We start from the raw sequence: 26,225 nt of genomic DNA on the forward strand, positions 1-26,225 counted from the left end.
TTAAATTGCAATACAGTATTGAATTCACATATCACCAAATGCATAATTTTCTCAGGTCAAGAACCGGGGACATTACGAGGGAGGAATCCGATAGTGCTTTCACTTCGCTATTGGGCACAGCTCAGAGTACTCGCAATATAACCATACTATATGCAGATATCAAAAACCGTATGTTAAAAGGGACACAAAACAAAGTAGGGAACTATTGGGTCAAACGATTCCCAGACAAGGAGATCTATGAGGGACTGATGCAAGGGTGGGCCAAAGTGAGACAATGCATAACGAGCGAACAGTGGCGGGAGACATATTTTAGGATCATGCACCATGCCTACTATGGCTTTAATCTGCCAAGAACACCGAATAACCCGGACAGACTGATAGCCTGCCCAAAATGCAAACAACCTAGCACAGATGTATGGCATGGGATATGGTCATGCGATAATATTCAGACTTTTTGGAACCAAATACGGGATCACATAAAATTAAACTGAGACAAAAACCTACCCATGGACCCGCTGCTCTTAGTACACATAGTAGAAGGGGATAAAGGTCAAGAGGAGATCCTACTGATTAGATTAGACATTCATGCTTTCCTACTAGTGGCCAAAAGATGCATCATGAACCACTGGATAAAGGACTCCTCCCCGACAATCAGATGAAACACTTGATTCGACTAGATAGAATTTAAACACTTAGACATAAGGAAAAACAGACCAAGGGTTGTTTTGCATATGACCAGACAAGAAATAATAGAACTAGTTACCCCTTTCAAATTAACAACATGGTGTAACACAGGTTTTCTGAAGGGAAACCTGGGTAAGCTACAGGTATGAGGGTCACAGAGGAGGATAATGGCAGATGTGGAGATGACATCCCCAGTAAACCGAGCAGCGGGTCAAAGAGAGATCGCTAGGAACTAGATGAGGCGGTCCACCCCCCTGTGCACTAAAGATGCAAGAAAATAGAAAATGTAACCTACATGTAACCCATAAGATATCTGATACATTGCCAAATGTTAAAACATTTGTAAAAAAATGTCTTGTATGTTAAATTTGTTTGAAAACCAAATACAAAGATGTTTTTTCCAAAAAAAAAAGAAAAAGGCTCTAGTGACCGGGCATTTTAGCAAATTTTAGTACATGGCGGTTTAACCCCTTCCCGACGCGCGCCGTACTAGTACGGCGCGCGCCGGGTCCCGGTGCATGGAGAGGGCTCGCGGGCCGAGCCCTCTCCATAGCCGGTAAGTCTTTGCTGCATATTGCAGCAAAGGCTTACCGGTAACACCCGCGATTGGTGCTAGCACCGATCGCGGGTGCTTTCACCGCGATCGCCTCCGGCAATGCGATGACGTCACGGGGAGCGGTGATCCGTTGCCATGACAGCATCGGGCCTCAAGAAGGCCCGAAGCTGTCTCGTTTTAACCTATTCATTACAATGTGCTATCAGCACATTGTAATGAATGAGGAGTAAAATCCCCATATACTGCCATATTGCAGTATGGCAGTATATGGTAGGATCAATCAGACAACCTAGGGTTAAAGTACCCTAGGGAGTCTGAAAAATAGTTAAAGTGAAAGTAAAAAAAAGTTTAAAAAAAAAAAATTATATTAAAAAAACCTAAAAATTCAAATCACCCCCCTTTCCCTAGAACTGATATTAATATTAATAAACAGTAAAAATCATAAACACATTAGGTATCACCGCGTCCGAAAATGTCCGATCTATCAAAATATAATAACGGTTTTTCACTGCGTTTAACCCCGTAACGGAAAATAGCGTCCAAAGTCAAAAATGACATTTTTTTGCCATTTTGGAAAATATAAAAAAATTAATAAAAAGTGATCAAAAGGTCGTACAGTCCTAAAAATGATAGCAATGAAAACGCCATCAAAAGTCGCAAAAAATGACACCACCCACAGCTTCGTACACCAAAGTATGAAAAAGTTATTAGCGCCAGAAGATGGCAAAATCAAAAAAAAAATTTTTGTACAGGAGGTTTTAATTTTTTTAAATGTATGAAAACATTATAAAACCTGTACAAATGTGGTATCCCTGTGATCGTAGCAACCCAAAGAATAAAGTAGACCTGTCATTTGGGACGCAGAGTGAAAGCTGTGAAATCCAAGCCCACAAGAAACGTCGCAAATGTGTTTTTTCACCATTTTCACTGCATTTGGAATTTTTTTCCCGCTTCCCAGTACGCGCCATGGAATATTAAATACCGTCACTACGAAGTGCAATTTGTTACGCAGAAAATAAGCCATAACAGAGCTCTTTATGTGGAAAAATAAAAAAGTTATGGGGTGTGAAAAATGGAAGTGAAAAAACTAAAAAAGGCCAAGTCGTTAAGGGGTTAAGGGCGGTTTTGGGGACACATAGAGCTAGTTAAAACTTAATAAAAACAAACTTTTTTTTAAATTTTCATTTGGGATTAAAAGTGGAAAAAAGTTTTTTTGTAATTTTTAGTACATGTTTTTTAAAATTTTCTAGTTAACTGAAAATGAACATTATTAATATATTCCCTCTTTTGATTTGGTCGTTTTTATATATAATATTTATAGTCTTGGGCAAATGGGCGGACTATATATACTAATATTTTTGTGTATGTCTGTTTTTCCTTTATATATCCAGCATGGGGTCATAATAGACCTCTAGGGGACATTTAATTTTTTTTTTGTTTTAATTTTACTTAGTTTTCCCCTGGAACGGGGGCATCTATAAGAGCCCCAGTTATAGAGGGAAATGACCACTTATAACTGTAATTAGACCCTGCAGCTTCAGCGTGTTGCTGTAAGGAGTGGAGAAGGGAGAAGTGGTAATAAACCGCATCTCCCTAAGGTCCTGGTCCTGCTCCCGCAGCTAGTGCGTCTAAAGATGTTGCTGTAGGATCCGGACCTACACCCACTGACATCTAAAGTCAGCTGGAGGTCCGAGAAAGGTTTAAGGAGAAGATACACCCCACAGTTTGTCATGAGGGAACAGAGCGGCATTGGGCTTTTGGAGAGAAGATATTGCTGAACTAGTATTCCTGTATTCTAGTATTGAATGGCCCCTGAGATACTAGAACTACTGCTCCAGGGGCAAATAATAGGTCTCTAAAGGGGAAGACCACTACTTGTCTTTTTGCAATATTTTACTATTATAGTTTTCAGGCACTATTTTGCATTTGCAGGCCCCCTGAGATACATTGCTTTTTTAAGGCTTTATTTTTTTTTTAATACATGTTTACAAAAACAAACAAATATACATGTAACACCGACTGCCAGTGTTAATACATGCCTCGGATTATGTACGTTTTGAGAAGCTGCAGGATCATACATTAAAAGAGATGGGGCATTTTAGTAGGGAATGTACTTTTCACTGCTGGCCCAAAACAACATTACCACAACCTCACACACATGTGAAATCCATGCATTCACAGAGAGAGAGTTAATTTGCTACCACATCCAAATCTATCTTATCCAAAATCCACAAGTCCAGCAAGCCAGGTTGGGGGTCTTGGGAGGTTTCCAGTTGAGCAATATCACCTTGCTGCCATAGAACATTAGCACCCAAAGAAGAATCCTCTAAAATTTAGTTTGGAGTATATAATTTACCAAGCCAAGGAGAGTCACCTGAGGGGAGCAAATCCCAAGAAGACACAATTTTTTATAATGATAACAATAGCCCTGAATAGACACACTCCCAAGTCATGTGGAAAAAGCTGCCAGTCGCTTCCCCACATTGTGATAATACATCTGAGGGGAGGCTACACATCTGTCTCAGTGGGAGTAAAGTAAACTTGGTGAAGCCATTTTGCTTGGATCAACTGAAGCACAGATGACTGTGGTACACCGTTTATGTCCCTCTGCCATTTATTAAAACTTTTCTCCAGAATGGTAGGCTGTATCTCAGTCGATTGCTTATAGAATGCAGAGGTGGGTTAAGTGAGATCTTTAGTATGTACAATGGTTTCAAGAGGGCCCCTCCATTTTGGGTCCCCAAAGCATGTCGGAGCTGGAGGTACCTATAGAACCTGGCTATCATCCTGATAAAGTGGGATGAGGTATTTAAACATCTCACAGGCCCAATAATCAAACTCTGGCAAGGAAAGCAATTAACTGAGGAAAGAATTGTTTCACAGAGGTATAACAAGTGAGGACCCCTAAGACTCATATCCACAACTATTCCATACTGTCATCAGTATGTTTGAGGTATAATGAGTGCCAAAGGATTGTGCTACAGAGGTGTAACAGATGACCATTTGCCATCCACTACTTTACTCCATACTGTCAGTGTCACCTCTATGTTTGAGGTATAATGAGGGCAATGGATTTAACTTCTAATAGGACACTGACCAATGACCAAGAGAAGGACTGACTTGTGCGAACTAACCAAAGGCCAGAATGGTGCGGAAATTTCTCTTCTACCCACATAAGGGGCCTCCAAGAGGTCATCGCCATAAAATTACAATTTTTTGGTGTTGCCTGTAATGTAATTGTTAATCAGTGCAGTTAAGGGCTCCAGCACTAAGGCAATAAAACAAGGGAGAGAGGAAAACCTTGCCCCGAGAGGTATCCATTGATAACAAAATAACACATTCTCTAATTCAATGTTACTAACAAAAATACAGCATTTCACAGATATAATTCCAACCTGTTTCACTCCTGGTGTACACAAGTTTTGTTGGCCCTAGACCTGACCCTGGATTTTCTGAGTTTAGGGTCGGCAGACATCTTGTTCTCCTCTATGACGCGGCAACGAGCTTCTCTCTGCAGCAGCCCTCACCCTTGCATTCCAGGACGAGCACACACACAGACGAGCACACACACACAAGCGCACACGCACATGATCACACACACGCGAGCACACACACGCGAGCGCGCACACACACGCGAGCATGCACACACGCGAGCGCACACACGCGAGCGCGCACACGAGCGCACACACACACGAGCGCACACACACGCGAGCGCGCACACACACGAGCGCACACACACACACGAGCGCACAAACACATCTCCAGTCAGCAAACAACACATCACATCTCACATCGTGAGGAGAGTAAAGCTACACACAGATAAGATCTTTATATCATGGGAGTGGAAGGGAGGTATATAGCAGAACTTTGTGTGTTAAAGGTGAGTTAGGAGAGCTGAGAGTGTCATTGTCTGTTTTATCATCTCTCATCTGTCTCACCTCTCTGTTTATGTGTCAGATAATAGTACAATGTTCAGAAGCTAAATGAAAATGTATACAAACCTGTACCTGGAATCTTACATTATCGGCACACTGTATCTCAGAGAACTACAGGGATCATAATGTGTCTGCTTAGAGAGTCCCTGCCCACACCCTGGAATTGACTGAGCTATAGGAGCTAAAAATTGAATAAAATTGAGTAAAATTGTAAAGTAAGTGGTTAAAAATTACCTTTATTGTGTAAACATCACTAGGGGATAGAAATTTGAGAATTTTCTTTCATGGGCAAACCTCTTTAATGAAATTAGGGAGGAAACTTAGCTGTTCAAGCACCACCCATATAAATGTCCAGTCAATGTCAAATGCTTTTTCATTATCCAATGAGACAATAATTATACTACATTGTTATCATGGGAAATCTGGAGATTGGTGAACAAGGTTGATTTCAGTGCTCTTCTCTGCATAAAACCTAACTGGTCTACTGAAATCACAGATAGAATGAACTTTTGCAAAAATTTTGGTGTTGATTAAAGGGGTTGCACGGCTGCAGACATTGTCCTCCACTTTCTAGAACCAACAAACACTGACTACACTAATTCAATGTTATTAGTGATCTGTGTGGGTTTTACAGATAATTAGATTGCAAGTTAGAAGGTCAGCAATAGTTTCTACGCACCCATCTCCTGGGAAACGACAGGTACACATTCTGCAGCGTTCGCCGCGCATGCGTGGTCCGCACTCAGTGATCCCCGGACAATTGCAAGCGCCAGCCTCCTGTGTGCGCGCACATGTGCCACACACAATGTACTGCTCTTATGTGGCTGCATTACTTATATGTTGCCGGATTGAGCCAGGGGAGCTTGCAGAGTGTGCACAGCAATTGTGCACGCTCCACAATACTAGCCCACAGCACAAGCAGCCAATGACTGCTGTGCATTCTGTGCACAAGCACACTCTGCTCCGTGGGAGTGGAGTATCATGGGACTTGAAGTCCCGATGCTGAGCGCCGCGCCCATCTTGATTCATCGATCCTGGCCTGCAGGAATAAAAAGGTAAACCATCCATTGTAAAAATAATGATTTCCACATGATTTAAGTAGAAAACATTGTATTGGTATGAATAGGGTGTATTTATCTCACCCAGGACTTTTTTTTTCTGATTTGGGGACTGTATAACTCCTTTAATCATCATAGGCTGCAGAGCTCATGCTTGACCCCGGCATGTAAGGGGTTAAACACCCGGGATTTAAGTGTTTCTGATGCCAGGTGTTATGTCACAGCCCGGCACTCCCGCAATCTTCTTCTGGCGTGCCCACGTAGAAAGGTGGCGTGTCAGAAGAAGTAGCCTTAATGACTGCCGTAAAAAGCCGATAGGGCGGTCATTAAGGGGTTAATAGACTTTGCTCTTTATTCAAAATACAATGCCATGGAAAAGGCACCTTTTCAGAAATAGAGAAAAAAATGCAATTTTAATTTACAGCATTTGCTTTAAGAATTTCCTGGATATGTTTTGAGTATATTATAAGGGTAAAATACACATTAGCAATGCTAAAAGGTAAATATTATTTTTTTCACAAATACATTTTACAGTGCAGTAAAACTGTCTTTCATAGCTCCCCAGTTGTAACTCCATTACACTTTTAGTTTATGAGAAAGATCAGAGACGCCAGAATGACTAGAAAACACAAAACCAGAACGAACATAAAAATGGAAAATGGCATTAAATTAGATACATAAAACAATTTGATTATTAACCTATACCAATTTTCTATAGTTCTATATTAATATATAGAATTTCATATAGTCATACATCAACTATTACGACCTTATGCTGCCTTAAATAAAAGTTCATGTGGAACTGTAGTAGACAAGAGAAGTATAAAGAAAAATAAATGGTTATGTTATAATCCAAATTAAGAGCTAAGTTTTAATTACAATAATTTATTTATTAAGAATATTACCAGTTTCAATAAGAAGGTCAAACTGCCCTGTAAGACTTTCTTTTCTGTTCATTACTTGTGTGATAAAAACTTCAGTATCAATTCAGAAAACCATATAACCCTGTGAGAGGGAACCTTCAAGTGACACTTACACTAAGAGCTCTTGTTACGACTTGTGAACAATCATAGTTGGCAGGTTCTTCAAGGGGATGCTAATGTAGCATTTGATTAAATGGCACAATGTTTAACGTGATTAAGCATATTGAATATTTAATTAATTTTCAAATTGGAAGGATCGTGGTGCGTAACTGCAACCAACAGTGTTGTCATTGGGAGAGCAAAGGGTTGTGTTGGTGGATTGTGCCCAAGCACTCCCAGCTGGATTGTCATGCTGAAGTCACCTGCTGCAGCCAATCACTGTCCCCAGAAGGCCCTAGTGACATACAACAATTGACATCACCATGGCCCACTGAGATTCCTCATTAGCTGTAGTGGGTCCCATGTAACTTGTGGGCCTGCAGGAGTGCTTGGGAAAAGATGATCTCATAGACACAATTTTTAAAACATTTTTTTGCTTCTTCCTGCCTTGGCTTTTGTGGCATCCTCTAGGGTTTCTGGAAAACCCCTGTAATGATGACTGTCACTGATCGCGGGTACACCTGTCCCCGTCCCCCTGCCCGCACTTACCTCTCCTGGATCCTGGCTGTGTTCCGGGTCCCGGCGTGCAGGCCGCACGCCTCCTGCCTCCAGGCCACGCTCTCCCGCTGCTAGGGTGCACGCACGCTCACTTCTCTGAACTTAAAGGACCAGCGCCCTTCCCATTGGCTTCCTTCACTCCCTGCCGGATCTTCAAGTCTTCCCACTGGAGTGAAAGCCTCCTGTGTGTTTCCCGAGGCCCCGTTTCCTGTGCGTTTCCAGATGCCTCCGTGTTCTTGTGCATTTCCTGTGGTCCATATCCTGTGGTCCATGTCCGGTAGTCCGTATCCTGTGGTCCGAGTCCTGTGGTCCGTATCATGTGGTCCGTGTCCGGTGGTCCGTGTCCGGTGGTCCGTGTCGTTCTTTCGTTCCCAAATGACTGTGCTCCTGCTGTGCCATCCAGGGTTCCAGCCCAGTGGTGAGCTCCTGCCTTCCTGTGCTTCTGCCGTGCCTTCCAAGGTCCCAACCCAGCGGTGTCTTCACTCTGTACCAGTGTTACCAGTGCTCCTCTGCCTTCCTGCTGTCATCTCAGGTTGTGACTGTTTCCTGCATTTGTTGCCTTGGCTGCCATCGTAGGTCTCATACCAACCCCCGCGGTGGTCCAGAGGGTCCACAGACTCTTCCCAAAGAGAATCTCAGACGGTTCGTCCCTCACTGAACCGTGATAGTAAGATCCGGCCATGGACCCCGCCAAGGTCTTGTATCCTGCTAAAGCCATGGACTATGCTAAGGATGCACATTTGCTTCTGGCCAAAATTTCCGGAGTAGTTACCCAGCAGTCCCGGCAGCTCTTTTTTCTGGAAAAATAATTAAGCAGAGGTGCCTCCATGCTTCCACAACTGCTTGACTCCCTTTCCTTAAAGCCTTCCCAGCCTGCCATCTTGCTTCAACAGCTGCCTGCCAGTCTCAAGCCCGGTTTTTTATGTTGGCCTCACTTGGCTCTGGTTTTCCAAAAGCAACTAGAGTCTCTGGCTCTCCCATAAGCCGCTCCAGAGTCTCCGGCTCTCCCAAAAGCCGCTCCAGAGTCTCCGGCTCTCCCAAAAGCCGCTCCAGAGTCTCCGGCTCTCCCTGAAGCCGCTCCAGAGTCCCCGGCTCTCCCTGAAGCCGCTCCAGAGTCCCCGGCTCTCCCAGAAGCCGCTCCAGAGTCCCCGGCTCTCCCAGAAGCCGCTCCAGAGTCTCCGGCTCTCCCAGAAGCCGCTCCAGAGTCCCCGGCTCTCCCAGAAGCCGCTCCAGAGTCTCCGGCTCTCCCAGAAGCCGCTCCAGAGTCCCCGGCTCTCCCAGAAGCCGCTCCAGAGTCTCCGGCTCTCCATGAAGCCGCTCCAGAGTCTCCGGCTCTCCCTGAAGCCGCTCCAGAGTCTCCGGCTCTCCCTGAAGCCGCTCCAGAGTCTCCGGCTCTCCCAGAAGCCGCTCCAGTCTCCAATGTGACATATCAAAGTGATTTTAAAATTGTTTTCTCGTGACACTTTGCACTTCATGTTAGTTGAAAAAATTTGGTGGTATGTTTTGCATTTATTTATGAGAAAATCAGATATTTGGTGAAAATTTTGAAAAATTCTTGATTTTCGAACTTCAAAATGTTCTACTTTTTCCATACATAGTCATAACGACAAAAAAACTTAATAACAAACATTCACCGAATGTCTAATTTATGTGGATATGGTTTTTTATGCATACTCTTATTTTTGTAGGATGTTATGGGGCTTTGAATGTCAGGTGCGATTTTTAACATTTTCATAAAAAACGCAAAATCCTGCTATTGAGGGACCTGCTCAGGTTTCAAGTCACTTTGAGAGGCCTAAATAAAAGTAAAACCCCATAAATTACCCCATTATAGAAACTACACCATCAACGTACGTAAAACAACTTTTATAAAGTTTGTTGACCCTTTAATTGTTTTACAGGGGTTAAAACAAAATCGGATGCAATTTTGAAAGTAAAATCAATGTGTTTTTCAAAAAATTTACAAATTCTCAGTGGATAAAATACCAAAATGCTCCACAAATTTTGATACCCAATCCCTCCCGCATATAACAATACCCCATATGTGGTGGTAACCTGCTGTATGGGCACACGCCAGGGCATTGTGGGGGGGAGCTGCGCCATTCAGAGCAGATTATGCATTGTCACTTTTTATTGGCTATACAATCTTTATTTTTTTGGCAATTTGGACATATAAGGATCATAGGAAACATATGAGAGGTTTTTGGAAGGAGGGTTACCGGGACAACAGATATGATGGATATCACCAACATAGAAATCCTCAATATGATAGCTATACACCTAAACAACAAAACACCCTCCCAAGACAGGATAGGGGATACCAACAATTTGTAGAACCCCGTGGATACGGCTTAAACTTACAAAATAGATTTGACCCGCTATTAACACATGAAGGCAGTCCAAATCAAAATAAACAGAATTTTCCTCACCAGAAGATTGGAAATGGACATATAGACAACACGAGAACAGCAAAAAGAAAACTAGACGAGGGGGAAGGAGAAAGAGAAAACAGGACGGAAACAAAAAGATCAAAAGAAATTTGCTCCCCCTATGGGTAATAATGAATGCATAGATTCCTTTAAAAGATTGGTTATAAAGGACCTAGATAAACTCAAAAAGAGCAACTGGACAGATAATTTAAACAAAGGGGAAAGAATGGCATCGAAAGAATTAAAAGAAAATAAAAATGTAATTCTAAAAAGTGCAGATAAAGGTGGGGGGGTAGTACTACTGGATAAGTGCGACTATGATAAGGAGATGTATAGACAATTACATGATAATATGACGTATAAGAAATTAAAAGAGGATCCTACTATCAGATACAAAAGAGAATTAATAGAGCTATTAAACTGGGGAAAGAAACACGATATTATAAATGAAAGAGAATACAGATACTTGAACATAGAAACCCCCAAAATACCGATTATATATTTTTTACCCAAGGTGCACAAAAACCCGGTGAATCCCCCAGGACGACGTATCGTCTCAGGTATTCTCTCTGTCACCTGGGGGAGTATGTAGATATTCATTTGCAGCCAAGCGTCAAGCTAATGAAATCATACCTGAGGGACTCACAACATCTTAAACAATCTAGATGTGGGCAGGGAGGACAATATTATTTTGTGCTCCTGTGATGTGTCAGCCCTGTATACTTCCATACCACAGGAATTGGGAACCAATGTAATTAAAGAAAGGCTAGACAATTGTCAGGAGATGGACTGGTTAAAAAAGAACTTTGTGGTGAAGGGAATACAGTTTTGTCTAGAACATAACTATTTCTGGTATGATGATCATTTCTATGTACAGGTTGGCGGAACGGCCATGGGGGCCAAATTTGCCCCGTCGTTCGCCAACCTGTACATGGAAAAATGGGAGGAGGATTTCATCTTTGGTGAAAGAAATACCTTCTCGAACAATATTGTTTTATTTAAACGATATATTGATGACTGCATAATAGTATGGAAGGGTACTGATAATGAATTGAATGAATTCATGAATTATATAAACAACAATGAATATAATTTGAATTTCACCCATGAAAGAGATGAAAACACTATTCACTTTTTAAATTTAGAACTATTTCGAGAGGGATGTAGAATAAAAAGCAGGAACTACTTTAAACCAGTAGATGTGAATAGTTTTATTCAATTTGACAGTTGTCACCACAGCCGTGGATCGATAATATCCCTAGGGGTCAAATTAGGAGGATTGAGAAAAATTGTACAAATATGCAGGATAGAGAAAAACAAGTAGCGATTATCAAGGAGAGTTTAGAGAAAGGGGATACCCCGAGGATTTGTTTTTGAATAAAGAAAAAAAGAGACTAGAGGAGGATAACAATAAAATTAATCCTATGTTCGTCACTACATACTCTAAGGAAGCGTTAAAGGTCAGATCCATCATACAAAAGCACTGGGATGTACTTAAGGGGGACCCGGTAATAGGGGATAAATTAATAGACAAACCAAGAGTGTTGTTCCATAGGGCACCGTGCCTGAGGGATATACTCACCAATAGCTATATTAAGGATGACAATCCTAGATGTGGTTGTGATAGAGTTAATAAGTTTGCACATTGTAAAATATGTAAGGCATGCAAAGAAACGAAACAAGTAAAAATTAAAAATAGAATCTGCACGGAGGTAAATGGGCACAAAATTAAGTTGAATATGGATATGAATTGTGACACAATGAATGTAATTTATATCTTAATGTGTCCCCGCAATTTGGGGTATGTAGGGAGAACAGGCCGAAAGATTAAAACAAGAATTGCCGAAATATCAAAAAAGGGGTCATGAGTCATAGCGTTTCTGCACACTTTAAAAGGGTACACAATTCAGACCCTAGTGGTCTGCGATTTATGGCAGTAGAAAAGGTAAAAACACATTGGCGGGGAGAACAAATAAACGTAAAATTAAGTCGAAGGGAGGGACACTGGATATATAATTTAGGGACTTTAACACCGGGTGGTTTAAATATAGATTTTGAGTTGAAATGTTTTTTGAAGGAGATCTAGAAAAATAGTGGGAACCAACCATTATGGATTACTAACCATCAGATGAACACTACATAAATATGCTTTTTTTTTTTTTTCTTTAGAGTACACGTAAATAGGATAAGTTAATATGGACGTGGAGGATATTCATATTCCTTTATGGAACATATAGATATGTAATAACACCACCTCATTGTACATATGGATATGTAAGAATATCCCTCTAGTTCGATATAAATATAATAGGTATGTTTTTTGTTAACATTTGATCAATTGTGGGTACTGACATATTTATGATTTCTATATAAAGTGAGTTATGCAAAAATATCCTTTTTTTTTTCTCAATATAAGGGATGGAAACATATACCCTTCATCGAAGATAAATTTACCTCTTAAGATGTTAATCTTTCGAATTGATTGGCCAATAATGAACTAAATTCTTGTTTTTGTAGTTGTGTGAACAGGGACCAAGTTACTCCTGCTCACGCACTGCTTGTTATGTGTGAGAAGGTAGGGGTTAAACATTAAACATGGGGGGGGTGTCTACAATATGGGGAAGAGGGTGTGAAGTCTTGAGATATACTAGATTGGATAAAGCTGTGTAACAACAGATATTTTATTTTCCTCCTGGTAGAACATTCTTGTTAGTTTTATATATATTAATGTTGTGTGTATGCGAGATAGTTGCTAGGTGGTCCGATGTGTCTATTTTGTGGTGGGGTGGAGGACAGTAGTTGTGCTATGTGTATAAAAAGATTGAGAGGTTACTAGCCAGCAACGCCCCGGAAGAAGCCGTGGTAGCGAAACCCTGGGTTGGGCGAACTAGCGAGTCTGGCGTCCACATGGTGGATTTTATATGCGCATGATTTTATTCTATTTTGTGAGTATGTTTTAAGAAAATAAATTCCATATATTTGAACATACTACCCTATCTGCTGCTTAATCTCTTCTATAGTAGTTGTACACTATTTGGCTACAGGATGCAAGAAAACACAGCTTAAAACTGTCTGAATAGCGATCTATTCCCATCCAAATACCGTTTGTGTGGAAGTGTACTGAAGAATTTGGAACATAGTTGGGAAAAGAGTGAAATCGTCGATTTATCAAAGGATATATAAAAGGACACACAAGGAGCTCCGGTCAGACTGTTTTATTTTTACTAATTGCTAGATGTGGGATCCATGTGTTTGGCAGCTCCTATAGGGGATAGTGTGCATCACAAAAACACTTTTTCTTTTGGACATATAAGGGCTTATTTTTTGCGACATGAGATGCACTTTACAAATACTTCATTTTAGTGGGTCATTAGCTTATTGATGAGATTTTATTAACTCTTGAATGTATGGGTAAAAAGAAAATTGTAAATTTTGGTTTACTTTCTTTCTGTATTTTTGGGGGGGTCGTACACCGTCCACTAAAAATACTATATTATCTTTATTCTATAGGTCACTACGATTATGGTGATTCCTAATTTATATAGTTTTTTCAATATTTTTAGAATTTTACTGGATAAAAACTAACATAGAGGAAATCTCATTTGTTTTTGCATCGCCATCTTTTCGGAGACGCAACTTTAATATTTTTTGGTTGACAGAGCTAGTTTAGGGCTTATTTTTTACGTGTTGAGTTGTTCTTTTCAGTGGTATCATTTTGGCACACAACTTTTTTTGATCCCTTTTTAGAACATTTTTGTGTAGAGATTTTATGAAAAATGTACATTTTTGGTGTGTTTTTCGGGTTTTGTTTTTACGGCGTTCACCAAGCAGGTCCAATAATGTTTCTGAGTTATTGTGCGGATTGTTACGGATGCGGCGATACCAAATATGTGGGGGTTTTTTGGTGATTTTGTGTTTTTTCACTTTATTGCATGTGTATAGGGAATATTTGTGTTTAGAGGACTTTAACTTTATTTAATTATTTCTTTTTATTTAAAAATGATTTTATTTAATGTTTTTAACTTTTTTTATTAACTTTTACAGGTTAGCTGTAAAAGCTGAGCTCCGCATGCTCAGTGTGTTACAGCCGGGTCCTGCCAGAAGGCAAGGACCTGGGCTCACGGAGGAGGATCGCGCAGTCCCGGGGCTGCAATCGGAGCAGTGTCAAGGGTAAACGCGACCGCGGCGTGTCAAGGGTAAACACCCGCGATCAGAGAAAAATAACTTAAAAAATTGGTCTAGTTCTATTAATTTATCTATCTATAAATTGGAGCTCAACACTGAATTGCATACATAGGGGTGTAACTTCTGGATTGTGAGCCCTGATGATAAATCTTTAACCCTTTAGTGAACAAGCTCATTTGTGCCTTGATGACCAAGCCCTATTTTTCCAAAAGGCAACGTGTCATTCTATTTGGTAATAACTTTAGAACACTTTAATTTACCCAGGTGGTTTTGAGATTTTTTTTATTGTGGCATGTTATACTTCAAGTTAATGCGAAAAATTGGTTGTTATGTTTTGTATTTATTTATGAACAAGGGAGAATTTGGGCAAATGTTTGCATAATTTGCCATTTTCAAAATTCTAAATGTTCTATTTTAATTTTTCAAATGAGTTATTAACTAACATTTACCACATCTGCATTGTGTTGGCATCATTATATGTGTCCTTTTGTTTTATAACGATGCTAGAAACATTACTAACTGAATAGCGTTTTTGGACTTTTTCCCTATGTTTGTTTTTTGCTTCCCACCGTCAAAAATCCATAACTTTATTTTTCTGTGTACGAAGTTGTAAGAATGCTTGTTTTCTGCGTAACAAATAGTATTTCCTGGTAAGGGTATTTTATATATAGCTTTTAATGTGAAATCTTTTGTTATTGGACCAATAACTTTTTCATCATTCACTTAACCCCTTACCGACATGTGACGTAATACTACTTCACCTGTCGGGTGCGGATGCATGGAGAGGGCTCACGGGCTAAGCCCTCTCAATAGCCTCTGATCGCTGCCGGTGGCTTGAAAAAGATGGCGGCGCCATCTTTCGGAGGATCATCGCTCCCCGTGACATCATCGGGGAGCGGCGATCCGTCGTCATGGCAGCCTCGGGTCTTCCAAAGACCCGAGGCTGCTTCGGGTTAACCCATTCATTACAATGTGCTATCTGTAGTATGGCAGTATATGATAGGATTGTACAGACAACCCGGGTTAAAGTACCCTAGGGAGTCAAAAAAAAAATTATAATAAAAAAACCTAAAAACTCAAATCACCCCCCCTTTTCCTAGAACTGATATAAATATAAATAAACAGTAAAAGTTAAAAACATGGCGCACGGGATGATATTCTGGGGAAAGATAGGACATGTCCTATCTTTTCCCCTGCTACGGAATGGTACAGTGCACCCATTGCCGGCCTATGGGGGTCATATATCCGAAATATATACGTTGGCCGTTTATACGTCCCGCAATTGCCGTTTGAATGCAGCCTAAGCTTCAGACCCCCAAAATGAATTATCTACACAGCGTATCTCACCCTGCAAATAAGCTCATATGTTCGCAATACCAAAAATATAAAAATGTATAGCCTGTACAATGTCACAATACAAATCGTCTGAATGGTGCTGCTTCCATTCCATGCCCAGCCGTGTGTTCATACAGCAGTTTACATATGGAGTATCAATAAACTCTGGAGAAATTGGGCATCAAACTTTGCAAAACATTTCATCATTTAATTCATTATGAAAGTGTCAGTGTGTTGAGGGGTGAATGGTGAACGGTTTGTCTTCTCTGTGTGTTTGTACATTTTCTTCTTTTTCTCCTCCTGCTGGCCAGCAAACCTTTGTCTCTGTCCACTATTCTTTCACCAAACCAGTTCAGCAGTCACCACTCAGCATTACCTGATCTTACCTGTGTGTGTGCAAATCCTGAGCAGAGGGAGAGCTGGGGTTATATAGCTGCACATGATTACTGCCAGGTGATGCTGAGCTGAAGCCATGTGGTTTATGTTTGCATTTCTAACTTTGGTTACTTTGTGTATATTGTAAACTCCCCTTTATTTTTATATTGTGTATTATATTGTATTGTGGCATTATGTATATTAAGTAAGAAATATATCTTTGTGTGATGTTTGTTGTTAAAGGTGCAACCCAGGGGTGTATCCCTTTAAAACTCAAGGGAAATAGTTGGGTATTTAATGACACCTGTGTGTACATGGATGGTCTCTAGGTCAGAGTGTCTGGTCTGACCACAGTGAGCTGCTTGTTCCAAGGTAGCTGCAAACTATCCCCTGAATTATCTGCATTTTTGTTCTGTACATTTTATTTTTGTGCAAATAAATGCAGGCCTTTTCTTTGGACCTGAAGCCTGAGTAAAGATTTTTTTTTTTTTTAACGGCCACACATCACAACACACTGTTGGCCTAAATTAATGTTTTTTCCCCAAAAATTCAAAAGTTTCTCAATCGCAAGTCCATATTGTTTTAACCCATGTGAAACACTTAAAAAGGGTTAATAGACTTGATAGAAGTTGTTTAACATACATTGAGGGGTAAACTTTATATAGTGGGGTAATTTATGGGGTTTTACTATTGTTTAGGCCTTTCAAAGTCAATTGAAAACTGTGATGTCTCTCAAAATGTGAGTTTTAATGATTTTCATGAAAATTAGAAAAGTTGCACCTAAAGGTCTAAGCCTCATAACATGCTATAAAAATGAGAGGATGCATAAAATATCATCCCAACATCCCTGAGATTTGAAGGTGCCTTCTCCAAACTGTCATTGTGTGATCTCTACAGGTGTTCTATGAAGTGTAATTTGTTACGCAGAAAATAAGCCATACCACAGCTCTGTACATGGAAAAATAAAAAAGTTACCGTATATTCCGGCGTATAAGACGACTTGGTGTATAAGACGACCCCCCTACTTTCCTGTTTAAAATATAGAGTTTAAGATATATTCGCCGTATAAGACTACCCCTTTTCCAACGCATACAAAACACCGGTAAAAATTAAAAAAAAAACAGATTTCAATTTAACATGGTCCTTTTTTTAATGTAAATTCTTATGACATGCAGGTATATAGCAGGAAAACTGTCGCTCATAAACATAAGGCATACAACAACAACATTACCATTACAGCACAGCCCCCAGTAGTATACAGCACTGCCCCCAGTAGTATACAGCACTGCCCCCAGTAGTATATAGCACTGCCCCCAGTAATATACAGCCAGCCCAGCATTAATAGAAAATAATAAACTTATATACTCACCCTCCGATGGCCCCGACCTGCAGCGCTGCTCCCCCGATGTCCGCGTGGGTCCTCTTCTGGCTTCGGCGCCCCTCTTCTGTCTTCACTAACTTCGTGCCGGGCGCCGCCATTGTTCTCCCCTGGACGGCGCCTAGTACGACGCGCCGCTGCTGACGTCATACTAGGCGCCGCCCCAGGAAAAAGCATGGCGGCGCCCAGCAGAAGAAAGAAGACTGCGCGGAAGACGATCCGCGCGGACATCGGGGCCAACGGAGGGTGAGTATGCACCCCGATGTCTTTTTGAGGCTGCCGGCAGCCATCGCTGTGCTAGCACCGATCGCGGGTGTTACCGGTAAGCCTTTGCTGCAATATGCAGCAAAGACTTACCGGCTATGGAGAGGGCTCAGCCCGTGAGCCCTCTCCATGCACCGGGACCCGCCGTATAAGACGATGTGTTTCTAGTCCTGTAGTCACCTTGTAGTGGGACAGTCACACAGTGTCAGGGAGCCATGTTTGCTTCTGAAGGTGTGTGCACACAATGCACTTGTGTTGTATTTACAAATGCAACCCAATTCCCTGGTGGCAGGTCTCAGTTCGATCACATATGCGTTTCCATGGTGTGGTTACAGGTGCTGGTTACCGATAACACTTGTTTCAATGTAAACATATATGTGTTTAGGCCATGCTCGCCCAGACAATTGGGTTTCGCTTGTAAACGCAAAATTCAAGCCCCCTTTTTTTTTTTTACACTGGTTCCTATGATCAATCTCTCAACAGTCAGACACCCACCAATCTATGATTGTTATCCTCTAAAATATCCTGTGAATACATATCAACACCCATAAAAAAATGTTAAAAATTAAAAAGGAATCAATAGCAATAGGTCATTCATTTCTCAAAATGGAAACAATGAAAATGTTAGCTCATCCCACAAAAAAATGAAACCTTATGACACCTTACACAGTTGAGTAAACAAATTTTAGGCTGTCAGAGTAAGGCATGAAAACACCAAAAAGGGCCCCTATATGCAGTTTAAACCGACCTCCAAAATCCAAAACTGACAAAAACCAAAAAACAAGAGAGCTTGCAAATATAGAAAACAAATTCACTTTATTCAAAAAATACCACATACAATATAAGTAAACAGCTTTCAGAAGGGATTCCTGTAAGTCGGAAAAATAGGGGGAACAGGACAGTGTCCCAGATGGAAGTGGGACAGGCAATGAGAAAGCCTTCTCTTCATGACTGTGGGAATGACAATAAAATGGCACAAATTAGTTTTTTCTCACCCATTTTCCACATTTGGAATTTTTTTCCCCACTTCCCAGTATGGAATATTAAATACCGTCACTGAAAAATACAACTTGTTACACAGAAAACAAGCCCTCTCACAGCTCAGCAGGGCTGAGAGTGAGTGTACCTCTGCTGGCACCTAGACTAACCACTTGCTATTCCCATAGAAATAAATGCAGACTGGCAGCACAATTTGGGCTCGCCCTCTGTTCAGTCCTGCTTCAGGAATGGGGGTCAGTGGACCACTGTAAGGTCTAATCACACAGAAGGACCTGTATCTATCATTATCATCATTACATATGCACAGAATGTCACAAATAATCTAGATGGGAATACCACTTTAATCATTTCCTAAAAATTCCATTTATGCATAAAAAGATAGTTCTAGCAATGGTTTTCCAGGATAAAATTGCAAGCAGGTAACATATTTGATAACTTATTACTTATTTGTTTTACTATTTATTTCATGCTACCCTCAGCTAAAAATACTCCTCAAAATGCTATGAGTAATTTTACTCTGCCAGAAACTACTAATTGCCACGGTCCCGGGCACAAAAATCCCCTGCTAAAAGTCCTATTCCTAATGTCTCTTTTATACAGTCCCATGTAAAATACACTATCCCATTTCTTATAGCTCTCTCAAATACAGTCCTGTGGAAATATAGACTTCACTGTGGTACCCTCTGCCCCCTTACACAGTCCCATGTAAAGCCATCACTGTGGTGCCCTCTGCCCCCTAACACAGTCCGATGTAAAGACATCAGTGTGGTGGTGCCCTCTGCCCCCTAACACAGTCCCATGTAAAGACATCCCTATGGTGCCCTCTGCCCCTTACACAGTCCCATGTAAAGCCATCAGTGTGGTGCCCTCTGTCCCTTATACAGTCCCATGTAAAGCCATCACTGTGGTGCCCTCTGCCCCCTAACACAGTCCCATGTAAAGACATCAGTGTGGTGCCCTCTGCCCCTAACACAGTCCCATGTAAAGACATCAGTGTGGTGCCCTCTGTCCCTTACACAGTCCCATGTAAAGCCATCAGTGTGGTGCCCTCTGTCCCTTACACAGTCCCATGTAAAGCCATCAGTGTGGTGCCCTCTGTCCCTTACACAGTCCCATGTAAAGCCATCAGTGTGGTGCCCTCTGCCCCCTAACACAGTCCCATGTAAAGCCATGAGTGTGGTGCTCTCTGCCCCTTACACAGTCCCATGTAAAGACATCAGTGTGGTGCCCTCTGCGCCCTGTATAAAATCCCATGTAAACATATAGCTAGACACATCTCTATACAGTCTAAACCCCATATCCAGTCACATCGCTCCATCTTCCCCTATGACATGAAGCGCAGCCCCAGTCTCGCCCCTCCACACACGTTTGAGATGACATTGTTCCTGATATGTGCATAGCGCGGGGATGCACAGAGACCCGCCCCTCTCATGCGTGGCCCCGCCCCTTCCCCTGGCTTCATCCCTACCAGGAAGACGTGGTCACAGAGCGGGACTTCACGTGTACGTATGTATTCACACTGCTGTAGCCTCACGGTTCCCATGGAGGTTAGCGGCAGCAGCTGTCCCCCTGCGGTTTGTCCTGCAGTCGGTCTTACCCAGAATTTACAGCATAGTCACGTATAAAAGTTGTGACATGTCACTTGTTGAACTAAACAACACAGTGGGACAGATATAGCAAGTTTTCTGTCTATGAACCTTCCACAGTCACAATTAAGCCAAATTATGGTGACAGACTGACAGATTTGGTGCATACTTCTAGAAGCAGGCTATTCTGCTCTCTGCTCTGGAATGTATTGCAATTTATCTACTGGTTGGGGAAGTGCAGACCTTGCAAAGGAAAGGTTGAACCCTGCACTTGATATATATTTCAGATTCTAAACGTAGTCCAAGATTAATAATAATAATTCCTTTATCTATATAGCGCACACAGATTACGCAGAGCTGCACAGAGTTTGCCAAATTGGTCCCTGTCCCCAATGGGGCTCACAATCTAATCAACCAACCAGTATGTTTTGTAATGTGGGAGAAAACCGGAAGACATGGAGGAAACCCATGCAAACACAGAGAGAACATACAAACTCTTTGATTACGTTTAGAAGGTCCTTTTACACATTTCACTGTAGTAACAAAAAGTAAAGATTAGTGTATGTATAATGAAGAGTTATACACTCTTCTTATATGCTTTCTGTATCAATTCTTGTTGGCTTTCTATCGGAATTGAACCAGTAATTGATACGGAGAGTATATTGGAAAATTGGATAGCCCCTCCTTCTCCATAGGCCAGAACTGCTGTGCGTCATGCGGCAGTCACTGCCCCTAATCCCACCCGATCATGAATACAGCAGTGTTACAATGCTAGCGTTATTGGAAACCTCCGATAACGCTAACGAACACCTCTGCGCTGTACACTGGAAACGTCGGACTGGCGTTTCCAGTGTACAGTGCAGAGGTGTTTATTAGAGTTATCAGAGGTTTCTAATAACGTTAGCATTGTAACAGTGCTGCGTCTGGTTTAGCACTGTAAGTTCTTAAGTCTGGGAATTGCCTGTACTATAAATCTTGGCCTAAACGGTGAGACAAGGTATTGAAATTAAGATAGTATCAACATTGGTTGCATAAAGCCTTTACAGGCATTTATGATTCTTGTACAGGTAGTTTTACTCTTCAAAAAAGTCCCATGCAAAATTACCCATGTGAGACTTTTCTCTCTCTGACACTGCCCTGCAGGGCCGCAAGCTGCACCCGATTCTTGCTCCTCACTGCTGCAGCTCTTGGCTCTGATAGAAGGTCATGTGATCAGAGCTTAGTTACTCACATGACCTTCCACAGTGGCTGGCGGGTTTAAGCGGCGAGCTCTTTTCATTCCAATGGCAGTGACTGCTCTTGCACACAGTGCTATCAGCAGGATCGAGCTGTCAGTGTGACTGGACCAATAGATCACTTTTATATGTGATCTGATCTGTAAATAAGAAAAGCAGGAATCAAATATATGATGTGGTCCTTGTTAATTGTTCCCTGTTGAAAAATTGTTATTAAAAAATGTAACCAAAAAAGAACCCCCACCCACGTTAAAAATAAATGAATTAAAAATTCTGTGGCTTTAGTCACAGTCTTGTCCGCAGGGTCTGGGGCGACAGCCATAATCAGGACTGGGAGTTCCTGGAGCACCAGCCATAATCTGGCCTGGAAGGGGGTGGGGGGTCTGAGGCGCCATCACAGACTGTCCCGGGGGGTCTGGGGTACCAGCCATAGTCTGACCTGGGCAGTCTGGGGCTTCGTTAGCCATAGTCTGGTCTGGGTGTCTTTTCTAGTCATAGTCTAGCCTGGAGGGGGTGGGGTTGCGGCACCAACCATAGTCTGGCAGGGGGAGGCAGCTTTAGTCATAGTCTGCTCTATAGGTTGAAATTTCTGATAAGATAAAAAAATGGTCATTCAATGCATGATGTTAGATTACTATAATTGTCTCAATTTAAGCACAAAAACACAGGCAGTATGTATAAATAGATGTCTATTAACACTATGTATAGCTAGGAGTCACTTGTTTGTATTACTTTAAAATTTCATACCCTTCCTCAGCTAAAAATACTCCTCAAAAGTGGAAAAAGTAGTATTATTACTATTCTGGAAAAATGTTAGTGGGACCTCTGGGTATCATGACAGATTAAAGGGGTATTCCCACAACGACAAGATTCTTAACCCCTTAAGGACGCAGCCATTTTGCAGGTTATTTTTTGGAAATGTGAACTGACATGCTGAGTTCACTCCCGCGGTGCAGCGTTCGGGCCGTGCGTTCCCGGCAGCTTGCGTTGCGAGTGTGATGCGAGTTCATCGCATCACACTCGCTAGTGTAGAAGGGGCCTAAGGCTCAGCCCGATTTTTTGGATTCTGACATGCGTCACTTTATATGGTTATAACTTTTGAACACTGTTACTTATCAAAACGATTCTGAGATTGTTTTTTCCCCACATGTTGTACTTCATTTTAGTGGTAAATTTTGGCTGATAAGTTTTGCGTTTATTTACAAAAAAAAAGAAAATATGATACATTTTTTGAAAAATTTGCCATTTTCGAAATTCAAAATCATTGCGTTTCCAGGCAGATAGATTTACCACCTAAATAAGTTGCTGAATAACATTTCCCATTTGTCTACTTTACATTTTCATAATTTCTGAAATGTCTGGATAATTTATTTTGATGTCACGCGGCTTACAAAAAGAATATCGCTTTTCCGGATTTTCAGAATTGACTATTTTGGGGATAAATACAGTTTTGAATGAAATTTTACATATTTAGCATCAAAACCCCTATATAACCAACCCATTTTCAAATCTGCACCCCTCAAGCTATCAGAAACCGCTTTTACGAAGATTGTTAACCCCTTGAGATCTTCATAGTAATTGAATCAATATGGAGGTGAAATTTAGAATGGTCAAATTGTTCCCTTATACGTTCATTTAGCACTAAAATTTACACATTTCCAAAATATAAAAAGAGAAAACTCACCATACAATTTGTTCTGCAATTTCTCCTGAGTACAAAGACCCCCCACATGTGGCCGTTTCTTGTTTTATGGGCGCACAGCGAGACGCAGAAGGGAAGGAGCGCCCTGCAGCTGCCAGGATTTTAGTTTCCTCATTGGCCCCTTTTGAAGGCTATAAAATTTTCGCTTTTGCGCTATTGGGGCCATGTGATGCCATTTTTTTTGCGCGATGAGATGCTTTTTCCATTGTTACCATTTTGGGGTTGGTATCACCTATTGTTGAAAATTTAGGAACTTTTTTTGAGGGCAGGAGTAGAAAAGCATCAATTCTGTACTGGTTTTTTTACTCTTTTTTTTTTGGTGTTCACCGTATAGCCTAATAATCCTGTTATCTTTATTCTATGGGTCGATACGATTACGGGGATACCAGACTTGAATATATTTTCTTACGTTTTACTAAATTTGTCAAACAAAACCCTAATGTGGGGAAAAATCTATCATTTATGTATTGCCGTCTTCCAAGTGGCATAACATTGTTACTTTTTTGGCTACGGAGCTGGTTGATGGCTTATTTTTTGCGGGACATGTTGTGCTTTGCACCAGTATCATGTCGGAGTACACATGGTTTTTTGATCGCATTTTATAGCATTTTTTGTGGGATTGAATAGCTAAAAATCATAATTTTTGGAAGGTGTATAGCAGTTTTTTTTTACCGCGTTTATCGTGGGGGTTCAATAATGATTTACTTTTATTCTACGGGTTGTTACGGACGCGGTGATACTATATATGTGGGGTTTGTGTTATGATTTAGACTTTTTTTTTAGTTATATGTCTCTTTATATGTTTTGGGGGTTTTGGGCATTTTTAGTGATTTATTACTTTATTTTTTTATTGAATAACATTTTTTTTTTTACTTTTTCACTTTTATACCATGGGACATGAACAAGAAATCCTCTGATTGCTTGTTCATGATAATATTCTGCAATACTCATGTATTGCAGAGTATTATCAGTGTCAGCCTATACACTTGCATAGGCTGGCACTGTGCCAGTAAGATGACGTCACAGACGCCATCTTACCGGCAATTCTTGCAGGTAACTCTGGGGTCCAGATCGGACCCCAGAGTTGCTATAGCAACGATCGGCGCCCCCCGAAAACGGTTCGGGGGGGCCGATCGTGGGGGAAAGACCCCCCAGAGGCATGTTAGATGCCGCGGTCGCGCTGACCGCGGCATTTAACGGGTTAAGCACCCGCGATCGGAGTCAACTCCGATCGCGGGTGTTACACTGGGGTGCCGGCTATCAGTCACAGCCGGCACCCCGTGTTTCCCGATGCCGGTTCGGCTCAGATCTTGAGCTGAACCGGCATGGGCTATATCGGACGCTGAGCGTTAACGGGTTAAATATACTTGGGATAACAAAATAACACATTCTCTAATTCAATGTCAATATCAAAGATACAGCATTTCACAAATATAATTCCAACCTGTCTCTATCAGTCCTGGTGTTTACAATTTTTGTCGTCCCTAGATAATCTTCTGGCTATGGTCGGATTCTTAACATGAGTAGCTCTCTGCCTTCTGCTTCTATCTGCATTACAAGACTAGCTCAGAAATAGGCACTTCCTATCAGCAAGCAGCAGTGTGCAGGAATTACCCTACAAGACACCAACATATAAGGTTTATATAGCAGAGCTGACTGTCTGTTTTACATCCATCTCATGGGTCTCATTATCTCTAATCTGTCTCATCTCTCTTTTTCTATGTGTCAGATACATAGGTAGGGTGTTCAGAAGCTAAATAAAAGTGTAGATAAACCCTGTACTATGACATACAAAGCACATTTACATCACACAGCAACTCATTAGCATAGAGGAATCATGAAGTGTCTTCTTAGAATGGATTTTAAACTAACCTGTCTAGGGAGTATTAGGACCAAAACCAGCAATATAAGTCACTAAAATTGCAAAGTAAGGGGTTAAGAATTATCTTTATTGTGTAAACATCACTAGGGTATTAAAATTTGAGAACTTTCTTTCATGGGCAAACCCCTTTTAGTAAGCGGAAGTAAATGTGTTTTCCAGTGTGGGTTGACGAAAACTTTGCCTCCTTGTTGCAGAATTTAAATATTGGTAAAAGTATAAATTCATTTTGCTGTGACTAATTATTTGATTTCTGGTTTTCAGGAATGAAGTCTCCACATTATTAGTTTAATTAGACATTCCTCTTATACTGGCTTTGTGTAACCCACCCAAGAATGACCAGCAAACCAGTAGCAGAGATGGATATTGAGCCCTGGCTAAAGAAAGTTGTTCAGTGGAACAACAAAACGTCCTTAGAAAACCAGCAAGATGTCTGCCTGCACTTGCCAAAATTACATGAGTTCCTGTTGGAGATGTATGAAACGCTGAAGCATATGGTAAGTGGCTTATTGAATCATGGTATTAACGGTATGTTTAAAATTAGAGAAATATTTTTGTAGTCTCAGGCCACAGGCTGCATCTAGTCTACCAATACTTGTTCCATGTTTATGCCACGACAATATGTTTTTTAGGAATAGAATTGATTTTATTCAGAAGCTGTGTCCTGAGCTTGATCTGTTAGTTTCATACATTTAGTGCATTTAGCTTGTGTAACAGTATAAGACCTCATGCACATGACTGTATATTGCACCTAATCACAGTGGTTGAGCACACTGGGGCATATTTATCAAGTTTCTGAAAGTCAGAATATTTCTAGTTGCCCATGGCAACCAATCACAGCTCATCTTTAATTTTACCAGTGCTCATGAATATTTTAAAGGGGAGCTGTGATTGGTTGCCATGGGCAACTAGATATATTCTGCCTTTCAGACACTTGATAAATCTTCCCCAATGTGTCTCACTGCACGGTAATTACAATAATGGAGCGTGGAGGAGTGGTGGGAACTCACTCTTCTTCTCTCTTCCACCCAGCCATGTGTTATAG

General features: G+C 41.2%; 1 protein-coding gene across 4 annotated transcripts in view; it reads left to right on the forward strand.

Annotated features, from left to right (window-relative positions):
• The first annotated feature begins 20,160 nt into the window (after positions 1-20,160).
• FANCC (FA complementation group C) overlaps positions 20,161-26,225 on the forward strand; it is a 110,570-nt gene continuing 104,505 nt past the window's right edge. For 3 of the 4 annotated variants that reach the window (XM_072150837.1, XM_072150840.1, XM_072150839.1), the window contains exons 1-2: positions 20,182-20,284; positions 25,445-25,677. In XM_072150837.1, the coding sequence (XP_072006938.1) occupies positions 25,516-25,677 (162 nt within the window). In that variant the 5' untranslated portion in view covers positions 20,182-20,284; positions 25,445-25,515. Of the gene's footprint in view, positions 20,285-25,444; positions 25,678-26,225 lie in introns of all 4 variants that reach the window. The other variant, XM_072150838.1, reaches the window with a different exon arrangement.

The sequence above is a fragment of the Engystomops pustulosus genome, chromosome 1 (genome assembly GCF_040894005.1).
Source record: "Engystomops pustulosus chromosome 1, aEngPut4.maternal, whole genome shotgun sequence".
Lineage (NCBI taxonomy): Eukaryota > Metazoa > Chordata > Amphibia > Anura > Leptodactylidae > Engystomops > Engystomops pustulosus.